This window comes from Trifolium pratense, linkage group LG6 (genome assembly GCF_020283565.1).
Source record: "Trifolium pratense cultivar HEN17-A07 linkage group LG6, ARS_RC_1.1, whole genome shotgun sequence".
NCBI classification, from domain to species: Eukaryota; Viridiplantae; Streptophyta; class Magnoliopsida; order Fabales; family Fabaceae; genus Trifolium; species Trifolium pratense.
In genome coordinates this window covers 11,493,445-11,507,697 of record NC_060064.1, presented here as the reverse complement: position 1 = coordinate 11,507,697, position 14,253 = coordinate 11,493,445, and the positions used below count along the sequence as shown (strand labels likewise).

Below are 14,253 nucleotides of genomic sequence, written 5' to 3'. Positions count from 1 at the left end.
ACTGGACAGGACAACTCTAGTTGTACTGTGTTTGATTGTAAATCTGTTTCAGGAACTGGACAAACTGGGAGGCAATGGACAAGACAAAAACAGAAATTTTTGTCCCTCACTAAACCACAGCACAACTTTTTGTCCACAGTACAAGTTGTCTAAAATACCAAAATATCATTTTATTAACCAAATATCGTATAAGACAAAAAAATGTTCAATATCCCAAAAGTTTGTTTTGTGCTGTTCTGTCATGTGTTGTGTTGTTCTGTCTTGTACTGTTCTGTCCAGTACTTACCTTTTAACATATCAAACACACCCTAAGGTAAGTTCCGTGTATAGGGAGTTAATTTGAAAGTTAAGTATGTTTATTGGTGCTATGATAGGAAATAAAAGCAACATAACATGACATATAATAGAACAATGGTGCCCCAAGTACAACGATACATAAAAAATTACACTCAGCACAAGAAGTGCTTATTGTTGAACCAAAGATTAAGTTAAATATGTTTTTGGTCCCTATAATTTTTCAGAATTTTCATTTTAGTCCCTGAAGATTGTTTTCACAACTTTTAGCCCCTGGAGTCTTTTCGGTCAATGTGTGAATATGCATGATAACTTAGGTTTAGGATTAATTAGGAAAAACTATGAAACTGAATTAATTAATGATTAGACCATGCCCTATATGTTTGAAATGTTGCTAATTCGTGGAATTTAGGATCAAAATGGATTTATCTAAGCTAAATTGTATTTGGAGATTATGTTGGCGCAAAGCTAGAAACAATGGTTTATAAGCTTCACGGAGAGACTGTAAGTCACGACCTTACTTGAACAGGATATGTTCTATAGGATCGTACCACTGTGTATTGTTCTCAGCTAGCTTAGTCTGGTTGGGTTGGTCACACTGTTGTCTGACAGATTTCTCATCCCTTTTATTTTTTTTTTGTATACATGAAATCATCATAACTAAAAATGAGACGAGTTTAAGGATTGAAGAGAAAGTTAGTAAATGAACTTTGGTTGTTTTGTTCCGTGTGAGAGTTTATCTTGTACTCTTTGTTTTGGTTGAGGGGTGAAAATCAAGCATAACTAATGAAAACACAACTCTAGCATGCATTTCGATTTGGAACAAGAGTTTATCCCAGCTTTGTTGAGTTTACTAGATAGCTACTTCAATCTTGAGGTAGGAAATATGCCACATTTAAAGCATAATTATTTGTTTTTACCATCTTATATTAATCTTAATATTAATTTATCTTAATCTTATCATAATTATTAGTTAAACTAAATTTTTTAAAAATTCATCCGCCTCATGATGATAATCATGTTTGCAATATCATTAAGGTGAGCCCCAAGCTCCTCACCATGGCATGCTACATGCAAGAACGGTCTACTAGAAAATACATTTGCTAAAACAAAATGACCCTCAACTCTAATCAAATGATTTCTTATTATTGTTTTCCATTTCTACCAACAATTGGTAAGTTATTATTATGACTAAAAGGCACATGCAATTCATTTTCCATAATAATATGAATCAAATTTGGGAAGAGCATTAGAATATGATTGTTCAAACAGTCTCCTCATTCATTACCAATTTAAAATTCACACACACATCAGGAGGGTTCTAACCAACAAAGGAAAAATAAAATTAACACAAACAATAAATTGTTCCTAAAGAGGAGGAATACTAAGAACAACCACAAAAGTCTTTCCCACTAAGTAAGTGAAGCAGGCTCAGATGACAAGCGAGATTCAGCCATCATAGGCCAGCTTTCAATGTCGGGTTTAAAAATAGGCTCCTCAAGGAAGTCGCAGAAAATTACTTCCAATTCTTTTTTGGATCGATCAGGCATAACGGGGAAGATTGTGATGAGCCTCGTACTGAGTCGTGTGGGCTTATCAACAATAGCTTGCTGAAAGTAAAGGAACCTTTCATCTTCTTCCGTTTCAAAAGAAATTTATCGATCTGTGAGACTTGCAACTAGAACAACAAGCAAGAATTAAGCACAGAAGAAATAAAAACAGACAAACCAGCCAAATAAGAAATTACTAACTAAAATAGTATGATTTAAGGTTTGTACCTCGAGAATGTTTCAATTTCGCAAAAGGGTCGTTCTCATTCTTAACTAATAATCAAAAGAAAACAAACAATAAATCCATTGGAACGGGAACAAACAAGAATGAAACAAACCAAACAAGAAATCAATTAAAATACTATGATTTAGGGTTATCACCTTTAGGAAAGGAATCATCAGTGTTGGGTTCTTCTCCTACTAAAACGTGGTCTTTGCAGGAATTAAAATACTATGATTTAGGGTTTTTACCTTGAAATTGATAATGATAAAATATTATTCAACTGGTTAAGTTAATTGAGGTAAGGGTTAAAGAGTTGAAGGTCCAAGTTGACAAGAAAAAAAATTAAAATAACAATATAATATACTAACAAATGCTTATAAAAAAAGTACTAACCAAAAAGACAACCGGTACTATCCCAAAAAGTATAAACAACACAGCACCATCACAAAATCTTGCACAAACTGGTTGCTTGATCCACCATCCCTTCTATCAACCTCCACACACTAGTTTAGTTAACTCCTAAATTTATTGTGCCTTATTACCATTCCAAGAACACATGCCAATCATTTTCAAAACTAGTACTAATAACACAATGTGAACATCGCAGGAATGAAGGCAAAATCTGGTTGAAAGGCAATCCTCCATAGGAAGATCACCACCATTTGCGGAATCTTCAAATCCCAAATCTTCATCCGGTCACCAAGAGCTTTATAATCTTTGTCTTAAAATGATTATGGCTAGTATTCAAAAACATACCTCAAACATTATTATTATTATTATTATTATTATTATTATTATTATTATTATTTGTATGTTAGTTTACTTAAAAAATATACATGAATGCATAGGAAAAATGATGGTCAAAATTAGGTGTCAACAATATCACCACATCACATTGTGTGAATTTGGGAAGACTCATTTCCAAAACATACAAATAGTAAAGCAAAATAGGAGACAAATCATTCAAATCCCACGTGTTTCTGATCAAGGTGGGAGAGGGGGGAAAGAAGAGTTATAAGAGGATTTACTTCAAACTTTTGCCCCCATTAACTAATCATTAATACAACCCCAAAATTATGCATTCACTAAAAAGTGAAAAATCTATTCAAACAACAATGACTTCTTATGAACTTCGTTCAAATGGAGCAAAGATTTATCATAGACAATGTGGTAGTAATCTGCACGTTGGACAATACCACTTTCCCTTGAACCTTGTCTCTTGTGTTAGGCCGACGCATGAATAGTGGAACCATTCACCTCCTCGGCACTATCAAGAATAACATAATAAAACTCGGTCAAAACCAAAATAACCTAGGAGAGAAAAAATAAAGACATGAAACAGAACCAGCACAAGAGATAGCAAAGTACAGCGAACTCACATTTTCGTTGTCACAAGCAATCATGTCTCCAAAAGATACCTGAAGTAAAAGATAACTAAATGATTCAGTTTAAGCAATAACAAAAGATAAAATGACAAAATTGCCCATAAGGAGACTTGAAACTATAAGAAATATTTTGAACATATATATGAGAACCTGATGACAAACACAGTATGTAGGTTCATTTGGATCAATGGGTTGATCAATATCCATAGGGGTCAAATAGTCCTTCTTATGGCTTCCTGGTGGTGGCATTAGCTCAAAGTCTCTATCCCAGTCTCTTTCCCTGTAATCAAGTCTCTTCGACTGAGGTGTACCATATGCGTGCCTGCGCTTTTCAGGTTTAGGGACAATAGGCAACGGGGGAAGAATGGCTGGTTCATCTTGTGGTATTTTCCCCTCTGAAAAAAGAAAAATAAGAAATATAAAAACCGATAGTTTACAAAAAATAATTAACAATTTAGAAAAAAGGGAAAATTCCAGGGGAGGATGGGACCAAAAAACAGACCCCTAAATTCAGCACAATATTCCCTTTTTGCTTTTGGTCTTCTTTCTAATGCATTACATGTTTCTTTATAAAGGTCAGGGAACACTAAATTATGCACTTCAAGCATGTTGAACATACTCTTTTATTTTCCCCAGTAAATATTTGAGCAAAATGAGTAAATTAGTAAGAATAGCATATCATACTAATTTTATAGGTTAATTTTGAAACTATAATTTGTGCATACATGACACAACAAATCAGAATGCAAATCACATTATTATTTTACCTTGCTTTAAATCTTCAGCAAAGCTGTTTAAATCCTCATCAAGTCGTTTTACATGGCTATCTATCTGAAGCAAATACAAGAAGATTAAAACTTGAAACACAAGATATGCAAAAAATTCACATGACTCCCAAGATATGAGCTGCAACCATTGAGTAATGCGTACCTCTTAAGCAACTTAAAGCAATTTTTTATGTTATGCATGAGTGTATGATGAGACATATGATGTAACTGTCTTTGGTCATTTAATGTAAATTGACACAAAACATAAACAACAAAAAAAAAACAACGATGTTCCTAGAGAAGAATTGTAAAATGATATTATACAATATTATCTCATCAAAACGAAATAAATATAAACCACATATAAACACATGATCTAAAATAAAAGAATTTTAAGCCACTAGGTTTGGTTTAGTGGTGAGGGTTTGGGTAGTATGCATCAAGTCTTAGGTTCAATCCTCGTTGGCTCCAATGTACCCCAAAAAAAAATTTAAATCTCTCCTATTACATATTTTAATCTACACGATATGCTCAGTGCTTAGCATTTATACTTTACTTATAAATGCTATATACGAAACTCTCGTCCAAATCATAACACTGTTGTCAATTGTGGATTGTTAAAATCCCACTATGCAATAGTGCTATAGTGCCACTATAACGGCCATTTGACAACATTTTATATCATATAGCGTATCGCGGAGCAATACCGGTTTGTCCAAATTCCGCTACGCTATAGCGGTATAGTGCCACTATAGCAGCTATTTGAAAAAATTGAGTCATAAAAGCTATAAATAAACACAACCAAAAAGAAAAAAGAACTAACCAGTTCATATGCTTGCCGGGCCAACAAAACCTTCTCAGTGCATAGACTCAATGCACTATCCTGATTTACTTCAATTTCTTTTCTCATTTTCTCAATGGAAGCATCATCATCCTCATTCGCGTAATTATTATTATAATTATGATTATGATTACCCTTCTTAGAGCCATGAGATGAGAACCCCATACAGTACTTTGTCTGTTGCCTTGTTTGGTTTATCATAGCTTCAATCACACCACAGAACCACAACACCAAAAAAAAATGAATAAAAAAATTATATTGATAAATGCAATGATGTAAACATGAGTAATTTCATATCAACAAAGAGGGAAAAAAATTAAGTTTTTTTTAGTAAGAATTTACATTGGGATCGTTCATCGAGTTCACGAACGGTGTTGAGAAGTCTCTGAAGTTCAGCGGGTAATGTGTTTGCATCTATGGAATAGAAAAAATGGCACAAAATTGGAAATTCGTTGAAAATTGGGGGGAAAATTAGGGTTAAAATGGGGAAAAGAGAGAGAAGAGAAAAAGCGCTTACACTCCAAATAGTCGTCAACGTAGACTCCAGTGCGTGCAATTGCCATTTTGATGGAATGATTATTGTGATAGAAGAAAGATTAGGGTTTGCGATTGGGATTTGCGTGCCCTAGAAGTGTGCTTACAGGTTCAGATACGAGGTAGACGAAGGCGAATCGAAACGCTGTCGTATGAGCATGGAATATTTGTTTTTACGAAAACAAGATTAGGCGGGGATTTCTGTTTTTTAATGATTTTTTTTTTTTCACGGTTGGTTTCTAATTTTTCTTACTAATTTTGTAATAGTTAAGAGTTAAAACGTGACAAATAGGGGGTTATGTCGTTTTTTGTTTTTTTATATAATAATAAAGGGGGTGATGTCCTTTTTTGTTTCTTTTCTTCCTTTTACCACCGGTTGGTTTGAGATTAATCTATAACAATATATAAAAATGATAGGTGAGTTTGAGATGGACTTTTCAATATACCTATTTTATCCTTGACTTAGTTTCACAACTTCCATTAACTAATCAATTTAAAAAAATAAAAAATAAATTCAAATCATAAAAATGTGAATAAGTGGCAAATTATATATGAATGATTACCAACTTAATACTACATTATACTATATAAAAAGATAATACAAATATTTTTGGTGTCGATTTTTCATAATACCAACAATATTCTTATTTTTCTAGCAATAAAAATCTTTTATTAACAAATTCATCATAACATAAAACATTTTTTTGGACATAAATTAAACACAGGCAGGCGTGGAACGCGCCTGTCTGGCCCGCTAGTTATGGATAAAGTAGATAAGAATTTTTAACTAAATAATTGGATCTAGGAAAATGGATTAGACTTTCACAACGTAAGAAAATTAAAATTTGAATTTCGATAGAAGAGATATTTATATTTAGTGTTTGACACACATTGAATAATATTACATCAAATAAAAAAAAAACTAATAAAAAAGAAAGTGATTTCTATTAACTTTTATGTCAAGTAATAGTGAAATTATTATAATGAAAAGAGAGATACAAATAAACACGACCAATATGGTATATGGTCTAACGTAGCTTATCTTCAAATTATGTTAGCCTTTTTTGAAAGTATGTGTAGTTTTTCTTTTTTACCGAAAAAGCTTATAGCATTTCATTAACAATCAAATTATTGCCAAATTGTGATTGTTAATGAAATTGACTTGTCTTCATTGGCTTGTCTCTTAATAAACTGATTAAACTCAACATAGGAGTTTGTAAAAATAAGAGTAGAAAACATGTTTTCAATCTTTTATAATATCTCCAAACACAGATTCATCTATGATATTGTTGTTAAAATTGTCACCACACATTTGGAGATCTTTCCCCCATTTTATCGCACTGAGTAGGCCTAAAGCTTCACCGGTATCAACATCAAGAATAGGAGAGTACCACTTCGTTTTAGCTAGAACAAATTATTCTTGATCGTCCCGAATGCATACACCGATACCAACTTTGTTATGCGATCTCGAAAAGGAAGCATCAACATAGCATTTCCAACTTCCTGCAGCTAGTCTTTGTCCATTCATATCTTTGCAGACTATGTTGCTGATTATTATGTCTTTCCCGCACGTCCCTCGTATTCCTCTAACTTGTTAGGAGCGAGTTTGCACGTTCACAAACAACAATCCTAAGCACTCTCTCATTTCTGCATATCACGTCATTTCTTTGTTTCCAAATAGACCACATATGATGCATGCAAACACAAGCTTGTTGTCTTCATTAAGCTGAAACAAAATGTTAAAAACATTCTCAGTAACCGAACTTGTCAAATTCAGGTGATGCTACTCCATAATCCCACTTGTTGCCAACAACTAATGCTATTATGTCAAGAGAAAAATAAATGATTACTATCTTCATTACCTACATCACCAAGAACACAATTATTTGGACAAGTAACACCACGGTCATGCAATCTTGCTCTCGTGGGTAGACAGTTACGGCAGACACGCCAGAGAAATTTTTTAATTTTTGGAAGCATTTGTGATTGCCAAATGAGATGCCATCTTCCATCAACACGGTGCAAATCTCTGTCAGTATCCGTGCTTATGCAGAAGCGATACACACTTTTGACTCTGTCAAGACCATTTTTCTCAAGCTGTCAGGCAAGTGATTTTGTCATTCTGGACCGACTCAAGGAGAGGTGTATGCAATATTTTATCAGCTACATCATCATTTACTAAGCCGCAGAGCAGATCTGCTACTGTTAGATAATCCAACTACGAATCAAAATTATCTGGCTTTTTGATAGCAGTCTCATCAAAGAGCCAATTCTGGTCCCAAAAGAAGATATCGAGTCATGTTCCTATGCTCCATTTATGTCCATCTTTCACTACAAACTTAGAACTCCATATGCTGCACCAGACATAGCTTGGATTGTGGCCTATGCTCGATTCTAGGAAGTCATTATGCGGAAAATATTTAGCTTTGAAAAGTTTAGTGACAAACATGTTTGGTTTTGTTATCAAATTACAGGTCTGTTTATCGAAATGCACCCGGGCTTTCAAAACCCATACATCTATCATGTTTGTGCATACTAAGTCGTTCTCAAGTCATCCAATGTATTCTTTTCGATCGTGCTCTATTATGTCCCCGCTAGAAAAAATTTAACATTTTTTCAATATCATCAATAATAGAGAAAGGAATAAGAAAAATACTCATTATGTAAGAGGGAATAGTCTGAAGCTCCAACTTGATAAATACTCCCCGACCCGCTTGTGAAAGACATTTACTGTTCTAAGAATTGATCTTTTTCCAAATTCAGTCTTTGATGAAGATGAAAGTTGATTTTTGACTCCTACTAATCATAGAAGGAAGCCCAAGATATTTCTCGGTTCCTAGAACTTGTTGAACTCCTAAGATGCTAGCAATTGAATTTTGAATGTAAGATTTGAATGAAAATGAATAGAGTTCGGATAGAATACTATAATATCCACCCTAATATCTGCAATTTAAAAAAAATATTTGTACTCATATGAATAGTAACTTCAATATACATACTACCATATATTCAAAAATGGTGGATATAAGTTTCTTGTTTTTTATTTGACTAAACGGACTAAATAAATTATTTTTGATAATTTAATTAAGTATTTATTCAAAAATAATTTTATGGCATATACCATATATTTATAAATTAAGGGTAAGCCAAAAGGATATTTTGGACCAAGGAGGAACATGTGGTAAAGGTTTTTTTCCGTGGCAAAAATGTTTTTCTTTCTTTTTCTTGTTTTTGTTTTTTCCTAAAATTCAATGTTTTTGCTTTACAAGTTTTCCATCTTCTACCTATAATGGGGTTTCATTGAATGATCAACAAATACAAAATATCTGTTCTGGAACCAAAGTTTCAGAACAAAGTTACAATCTTTAACAACAAAATAACCAAAGGGTATGGCTCAGTTCATAGCTCAAGGTCGCTTGAAACTTCTCTTCAATGGCGAAAATGCGTCACCTTTTTTGGAAAACAAAGACCCTTTTCACTTCAAGTGTAGATCACTTCAAACCCACAAGAGAAGATCAAGTTACAAAGGTTCTTCTTTTTATTCTTCTGCTAGATTTCAACATGCATCTTCTTCATATCTCAGAAGCAAATTAAACTGTTATAATGCTGAGGCACGTCCTAGTGAGGGTGTTCATGATGAATATGAATATGTTTTTCAATATGATTCTGAGGATGATTCTGATGATGATGATGATGATGATGATGACGATGTGTTTGATCGAGATGATGGCATGGCTTGTTTCCGGGGTCTTGTGTTGGATATATCTTACAGGTCATTTCTTTCTTTCATTGTTTTGTTTCTTAATTTCTGAGCTAAATAATTATAGTCTTAATTATAAGTAAATACGAGTATTTACTTTTTAGATTCATTGAATAACTGTTAAAAACCAGATACATCAACTATTCAACTGAAAAATGAATATTTACTTATAATTAAGGACAAGGACATAGGTAGGGAGTATTAATTTCTGAATCTTTTTTCTGATGTTATATAATTTCGTAAGCATAAAAACAAAATTGATAATGAGATTGTGAATTATGCATTGATGAAATAGTGGTTGCTTATAACATGCTATTTTTTGTTGTATAGTCACCAATATCAAGACTTTGGTTCTGACTGCTATCATCATGCTCCAGGCCAGTCAATGTTGTATGCTGGAAACGCGCTATTTGTTTAGAGTTTATGGAGAAGGTCAGATTTCTTACTTCAACTTATTCATTTGTGTATCCAATTATGCTATTTAATGTGTGATCATTGTTGAGATTAACATAAATATGTGTAAAGTTTAAAATACCTTGGTAATAGTATTACTTATTAGTTAATTGATGCTATATTATGTTAATTTGTTGCATACTTGCTGTTTTCTTCGTTTTAATGCATCTGTTTGTTCCATTAAGCTGAGCTTATATCTGGCTTAGCTTCACTTTGGATGATAAGCTCGGGCCTCTATGCTCAGTGCGCGTGCACATACAAAAACTGTTTCACAACATGATATTGGATTTTATTTTGTACAGGCTGATGTACTAGAGTATTATGATAAGACTGTGAATTCCCCCAGTGGATCTTTCTATATACCAGCTGTCTTAAGGGTATGTTCACAGTAATACTTTTGTTTATTGATATTTCTTGCATTTCTTCATCGTTCTCAAACCACTGGTTCTACTTTTACATCGACATTTATACTGCTGTATTTTGTTATAAAATAATTCCTAGTTAACAAAGAAGCGAATTAACTGACCAGAAGCAAACTAACTGAACTAACTTCTAACGCTCTAACTAATGTGCACATGTGGAACTATCTGGTAATACCCCCTGCTAGCTGAGGGTTGATAAATGTCAACATGCTCGGCTTAGTGAGTAGATGGTGGAAAAGCTGAGGTAGTAGGGTTTGGTAAACATGTCTACTGTTTGATTGGTGGAAGGAAGAGGGAGTAGCTTTATGAGGCCAGAGTGAGAGCTCTCACAAACAACGTGACAATCTATATCCAAATGCTTCATATCGTCGTTGAATACCGGATTAGCCACAATGTCCAGATTTCGTGAGGGATCTAACGGAGCTGGTATCGGAATATTCATATTAGAAAGTGAACTTGAACTATTATGATTGTTTCTTGGCTTTATGAGAATGGTGCAGAGCTCAAGAGAGTTTGAGCTCTAATACCATCTCAGTTAACGAAGAAGAAAAAATAGGTGAAAAGAGGATGGTTTTGTTAGAACTCTTATTAGAAACATTATGAGAGGATGCCTTGAGGATCAAAGTAAAAGGTCCCAAACAATTAGACAGTTATTAGGGCAGCAGTTGTGTTATTAGATTGTTATTGAATAGATAGAGAAGTTGAAGGAAAAGTCACTAGGCAATTATTTGGAACTGGATATTGATTGGGAGAGACCACTCTCATCGTCTCCTTCTTGCTGAAACAGTGGTTCTGCATACATATATACCTGAGGGCTGAGGGTAACAAAGTGGAAGTGAGCAGCTGACTAACTGACCAGAAATGAACTAACTTCTAACCCTCTAAGTACTGTTTAAACGCGGAACTTTGTGGTAATAATAACATCAAACAAATCCTGTAAAAAAAATAACTGGACTGTTTTTCTTGTTATTTGTCTAATCTAATACAGATAAGCTCAACATATATTTATTTTGGTGCAGGTTCGTCATTTACTTCAGGTTATTAAAAGAAGAAGAATTGGCACGAATAATCTTAGTCGGAAAAATATACTGTTTAGAGACAATTACACCTGTCAGTAAGTGCTTTATATTGAACTTTGATATCAAATATATCTAAATGTGTTCAGCTCATCTCCTCAACCAAACAAAACCGTCTTTATATATTTATATTAGATTAGATGCTTTTGTCAGTAATCGTAGTTAAATAACCAATCAAGATTATCACTAACTCATCAAATAGTTTATCTATTTTAACAACATGGTGTTGTTTCTTGTAACTATAACATTTGGATTAGTAGAGATCGAAGTCCTTGCATTCAGGGACGGATCCAGAAACTAATTAAATGGGGGGCTGATATTTTTTTTAATAAATATTATATAAAATTTAATTGTAATTTATATATATATGGATCAAATAAGACCGATATAAAACTATTTTACATTGATTTATTTATCAGAATTGACTTACACTATGATTATGCATACAAATTATAGTATATTATTATGTATAAAATAATAACTTTAAAGTATAATGTATACAACATTAGGGGTGGGAGGGAGGGGCCAAAGCCCACCCTTGCCACCCCTTGAATCCGTCCCTGCTTGCATTGACATGAGATTACCATCCGAACACAACAGGTATTGCTCTTCGCATGAGAATTTGACCATCGATCATGTTAAGCCGGCTGCACTAGGTGGAGAATGGACCTGGGAAAATCTAGTAAGATAATCTTTTCATAATGAAAATACTAACTACTAGATTATTTATTATTGTCTTACTTTCTAAGACTTTGTATGCAAGTTCATCATGATAATTACTTATGTGTGTATTCACTGTTCAGCAGACTTTATGAAAACATTTTATTAACTATTTGCAAGTGCATGTCTGTTATCAATCTCCATGTAAAAAATCTGTCTCATGCTTTTCATTGAAAATTATGTATGAAACACTAGGTATATAATCCACTTCCCTAATGAGTTTTTTCATATTCTCCGGCAAGGGAACTTTGTTGCGAATCACTTGGCGAAATTGGGTGCTTTTGCGTCCTCTAGCCTCCTCGCTTTGCAAGACTCCCCCGATTTATCCCCATCCTTCTTGCAATGCTTTGGTTGTGATCTTTGTTCGCAGTTAGTTTCCGGTTGCTGGTTTTTTTCTTCTTTTTTCCCTGTTGCAACTCAAAAGAAAAACATTAGGCTGAAGAACAAAAATTATAGATAGAGAGAAGGCTTCAAAAAGTTTATTTGTCACTTAAGCAGGTTAGGATGCGGATCTGCTGCAGTCGAAACAGCACATAATTACACGCATGAGTTTATCTCAGCCATTAGTTTAAGATCGGTTGGTTCACACTACACATTCAGTAAATCATCATTTAATAATTATCTCTTAAGAGCGTATAGCCAAAATCAATAACTGCAACACATTTATTACATTGAATGCAAATCGGACAGGTTAATGGTTAACCCAATTTTTTTCTCGCTCTTCTTAAAATTTTGGTTGGATGTAACTCAACCCTACAAAACTTATAAAGTGAGGAATCCTCAACACCCTCCCTCACTCCCAAAACCAGACATCTAGTGCGTGGCCTGAGTGATCCAATAGAGGATGGCCCAACGTATCTTGGACAATCTCTAATACCATCTTAAAATATAGGTTTGGCTTAACTCAACCCTACAAAACTGACTTGTATAATGAGGGATGCCTCCTATTTATAAACATATTTTCAGGCCATATCTCATCCAATATTAGAAACACCATGTTTGTTATGGAAGAAAATAAACCCTGGCTTATTGTAGATTCATAGTACTTGATTTGACTTCAAGTTGACCAAAAAAACTCGGCTGAGATTTGGAAAATAATTATGCGAAAGCCCTGCTTTTGCCAGCATGACAGCAAGTGCAGACTGGCGGAGTCAACTGAATGGCCAAAGCATCAGTTGCTTCCACTTGTGGCCTTTGACTGCCTTGACACCTTAATCTCAGGGAACGAGTTGAAACAGAAAGCCTCTGTTAACACTTAACATGATTAAAAATGCATATGTTATATGCAAACAGAAGTGAACTTAAACTTTAAGAATGCATAATATTAATATAAATATTTTGGATTCTAATTAGCATAATTAGTATTTACTGCATTTTACTTTACTAATTATTAATTCACCTTAACTACTGATACAAAATATCAATTATAAATAGGACAACAATTATGTACACAGTTCATTATCTTTTATCAATCAAAATGATTACTTATGAGCTTATACCCCGTGCGTGTTCCTATGCCTTTTTTCTCTCCTATGTGTATGATCTATAGCCCTATGTGTATGATATTTTCCGATACAGGTGACTGCTTGTTCCAAATGCAACTCAAAGAAAGGTAGAAAGTCCGTAGAGGAAGCAAAAATGAAGTTGATCAAGGTCCCAAAGGTACTTCCATATTAAAAAACAACAATGAATATACTTTCTTTATACGATGGTTTAGCATAAAAAGGCAACGTGATAGCGCTACTAGCAAGGAAGTGTTTCCAATGTTTCTATCACTTCAAAATTGAAGCATACTTCTACCACTTGTTCATTTATGTTTCTATCAATAATCTTACACCCTTGTATTTCAGGCACCAAAGGACTATGACGTTCTCTCCATACCTCTAACTGCAGCAGCTCTAAGAGTCTTGACAGCAAGGAAGGGGACACCAGACGAATGGCGTCAGTATCTAAGTTCCTCTATAGAACCTTGAGTTAATCTCTGGTGGTGGCTATGAATTCTGGTGTGTGATGCCAGACACACTAAAGCGACGAAGAAAAATAATCCTCACAAGTTATTTTAAGTAACTCAAATTGATGATAAAATCTTAATTGTACACAATGATATTCAATATCCCTATATCAGGGATTGTGTAAAATTTATGTATAGTAAAAACTTCATGTCTAATGTATGTTATGATGGCCTAGACCTTCTTATTGTTATGTAAATCTTGGTGAAATGAACACAA

General features: G+C 33.8%; 2 protein-coding genes and 1 long non-coding RNA gene across 3 annotated transcripts; 1 reads left to right on the top strand and 2 right to left on the bottom strand.

Moving 5' to 3' along the window:
- Window positions 1–1,554: 1,554 nt before the first annotated feature.
- Window positions 1,555–2,556, bottom strand: LOC123890071. The gene is made up of 4 exons (XR_006802697.1): window positions 2,461–2,556; window positions 2,226–2,315; window positions 2,073–2,117; window positions 1,555–1,972 (listed from the first exon to the last, which is right to left on the bottom strand). It is a non-coding gene; the product is annotated as an uncharacterized LOC123890071 (long non-coding RNA).
- A 377-nt stretch (window positions 2,557–2,933) lies between these two features.
- Window positions 2,934–5,780, bottom strand: LOC123890070 (PHD finger protein ING2). The gene is made up of 7 exons (XM_045939608.1): window positions 5,578–5,780; window positions 5,403–5,474; window positions 5,043–5,263; window positions 4,220–4,283; window positions 3,603–3,847; window positions 3,447–3,485; window positions 2,934–3,334 (listed from the first exon to the last, which is right to left on the bottom strand). Exons 1-7 carry the CDS (start codon window positions 5,621–5,623, stop codon window positions 3,224–3,226), a joined length of 798 nt encoding a protein of 265 aa, XP_045795564.1. The 5' UTR covers window positions 5,624–5,780; the 3' UTR covers window positions 2,934–3,223.
- A 2,980-nt stretch (window positions 5,781–8,760) lies between these two features.
- Window positions 8,761–14,253, top strand: LOC123890069. Its single transcript, XM_045939607.1, has 7 exons — window positions 8,761–9,366; window positions 9,732–9,786; window positions 10,110–10,184; window positions 11,249–11,343; window positions 11,906–11,987; window positions 13,604–13,687; window positions 13,876–14,253. The coding sequence occupies exons 1-7, from the start codon at window positions 8,984–8,986 to the stop codon at window positions 13,996–13,998; spliced, it is 897 nt and encodes a 298-aa protein (XP_045795563.1). The 5' UTR covers window positions 8,761–8,983; the 3' UTR covers window positions 13,999–14,253.

Bases quoted from the DNA above. Each gene is read 5' to 3' on its own strand.
- LOC123890070 (XM_045939608.1), bottom strand. From the start codon at position 5,623: ATGGCAATTGCACGCACTGGAGTCTACGTTGACGACTATTTGGAGT. The intron at 3,848-4,219 runs GTAAAATAATAA...TTCTTTTTTCAG, and splicing joins TGCTGAAGATTTAAAGCAAG to AGGGGAAAATACCACAAGAT. The intron at 3,335-3,446 runs GTGAGTTCGCTG...TATTCTTGATAG, and splicing joins TTGCTTGTGACAACGAAAAT to TGCCGAGGAGGTGAATGGTT.
- LOC123890069 (XM_045939607.1), top strand. From the start codon at position 8,984: ATGGCTCAGTTCATAGCTCAAGGTCGCTTGAAACTTCTCTTCAATGGC. The intron at 9,367-9,731 runs GTCATTTCTTTC...ATCATGCTCCAG, and splicing joins GTGTTGGATATATCTTACAG to GCCAGTCAATGTTGTATGCT. The intron at 10,185-11,248 runs GTATGTTCACAG...ATTTTGGTGCAG, and splicing joins ATATACCAGCTGTCTTAAGG to GTTCGTCATTTACTTCAGGT.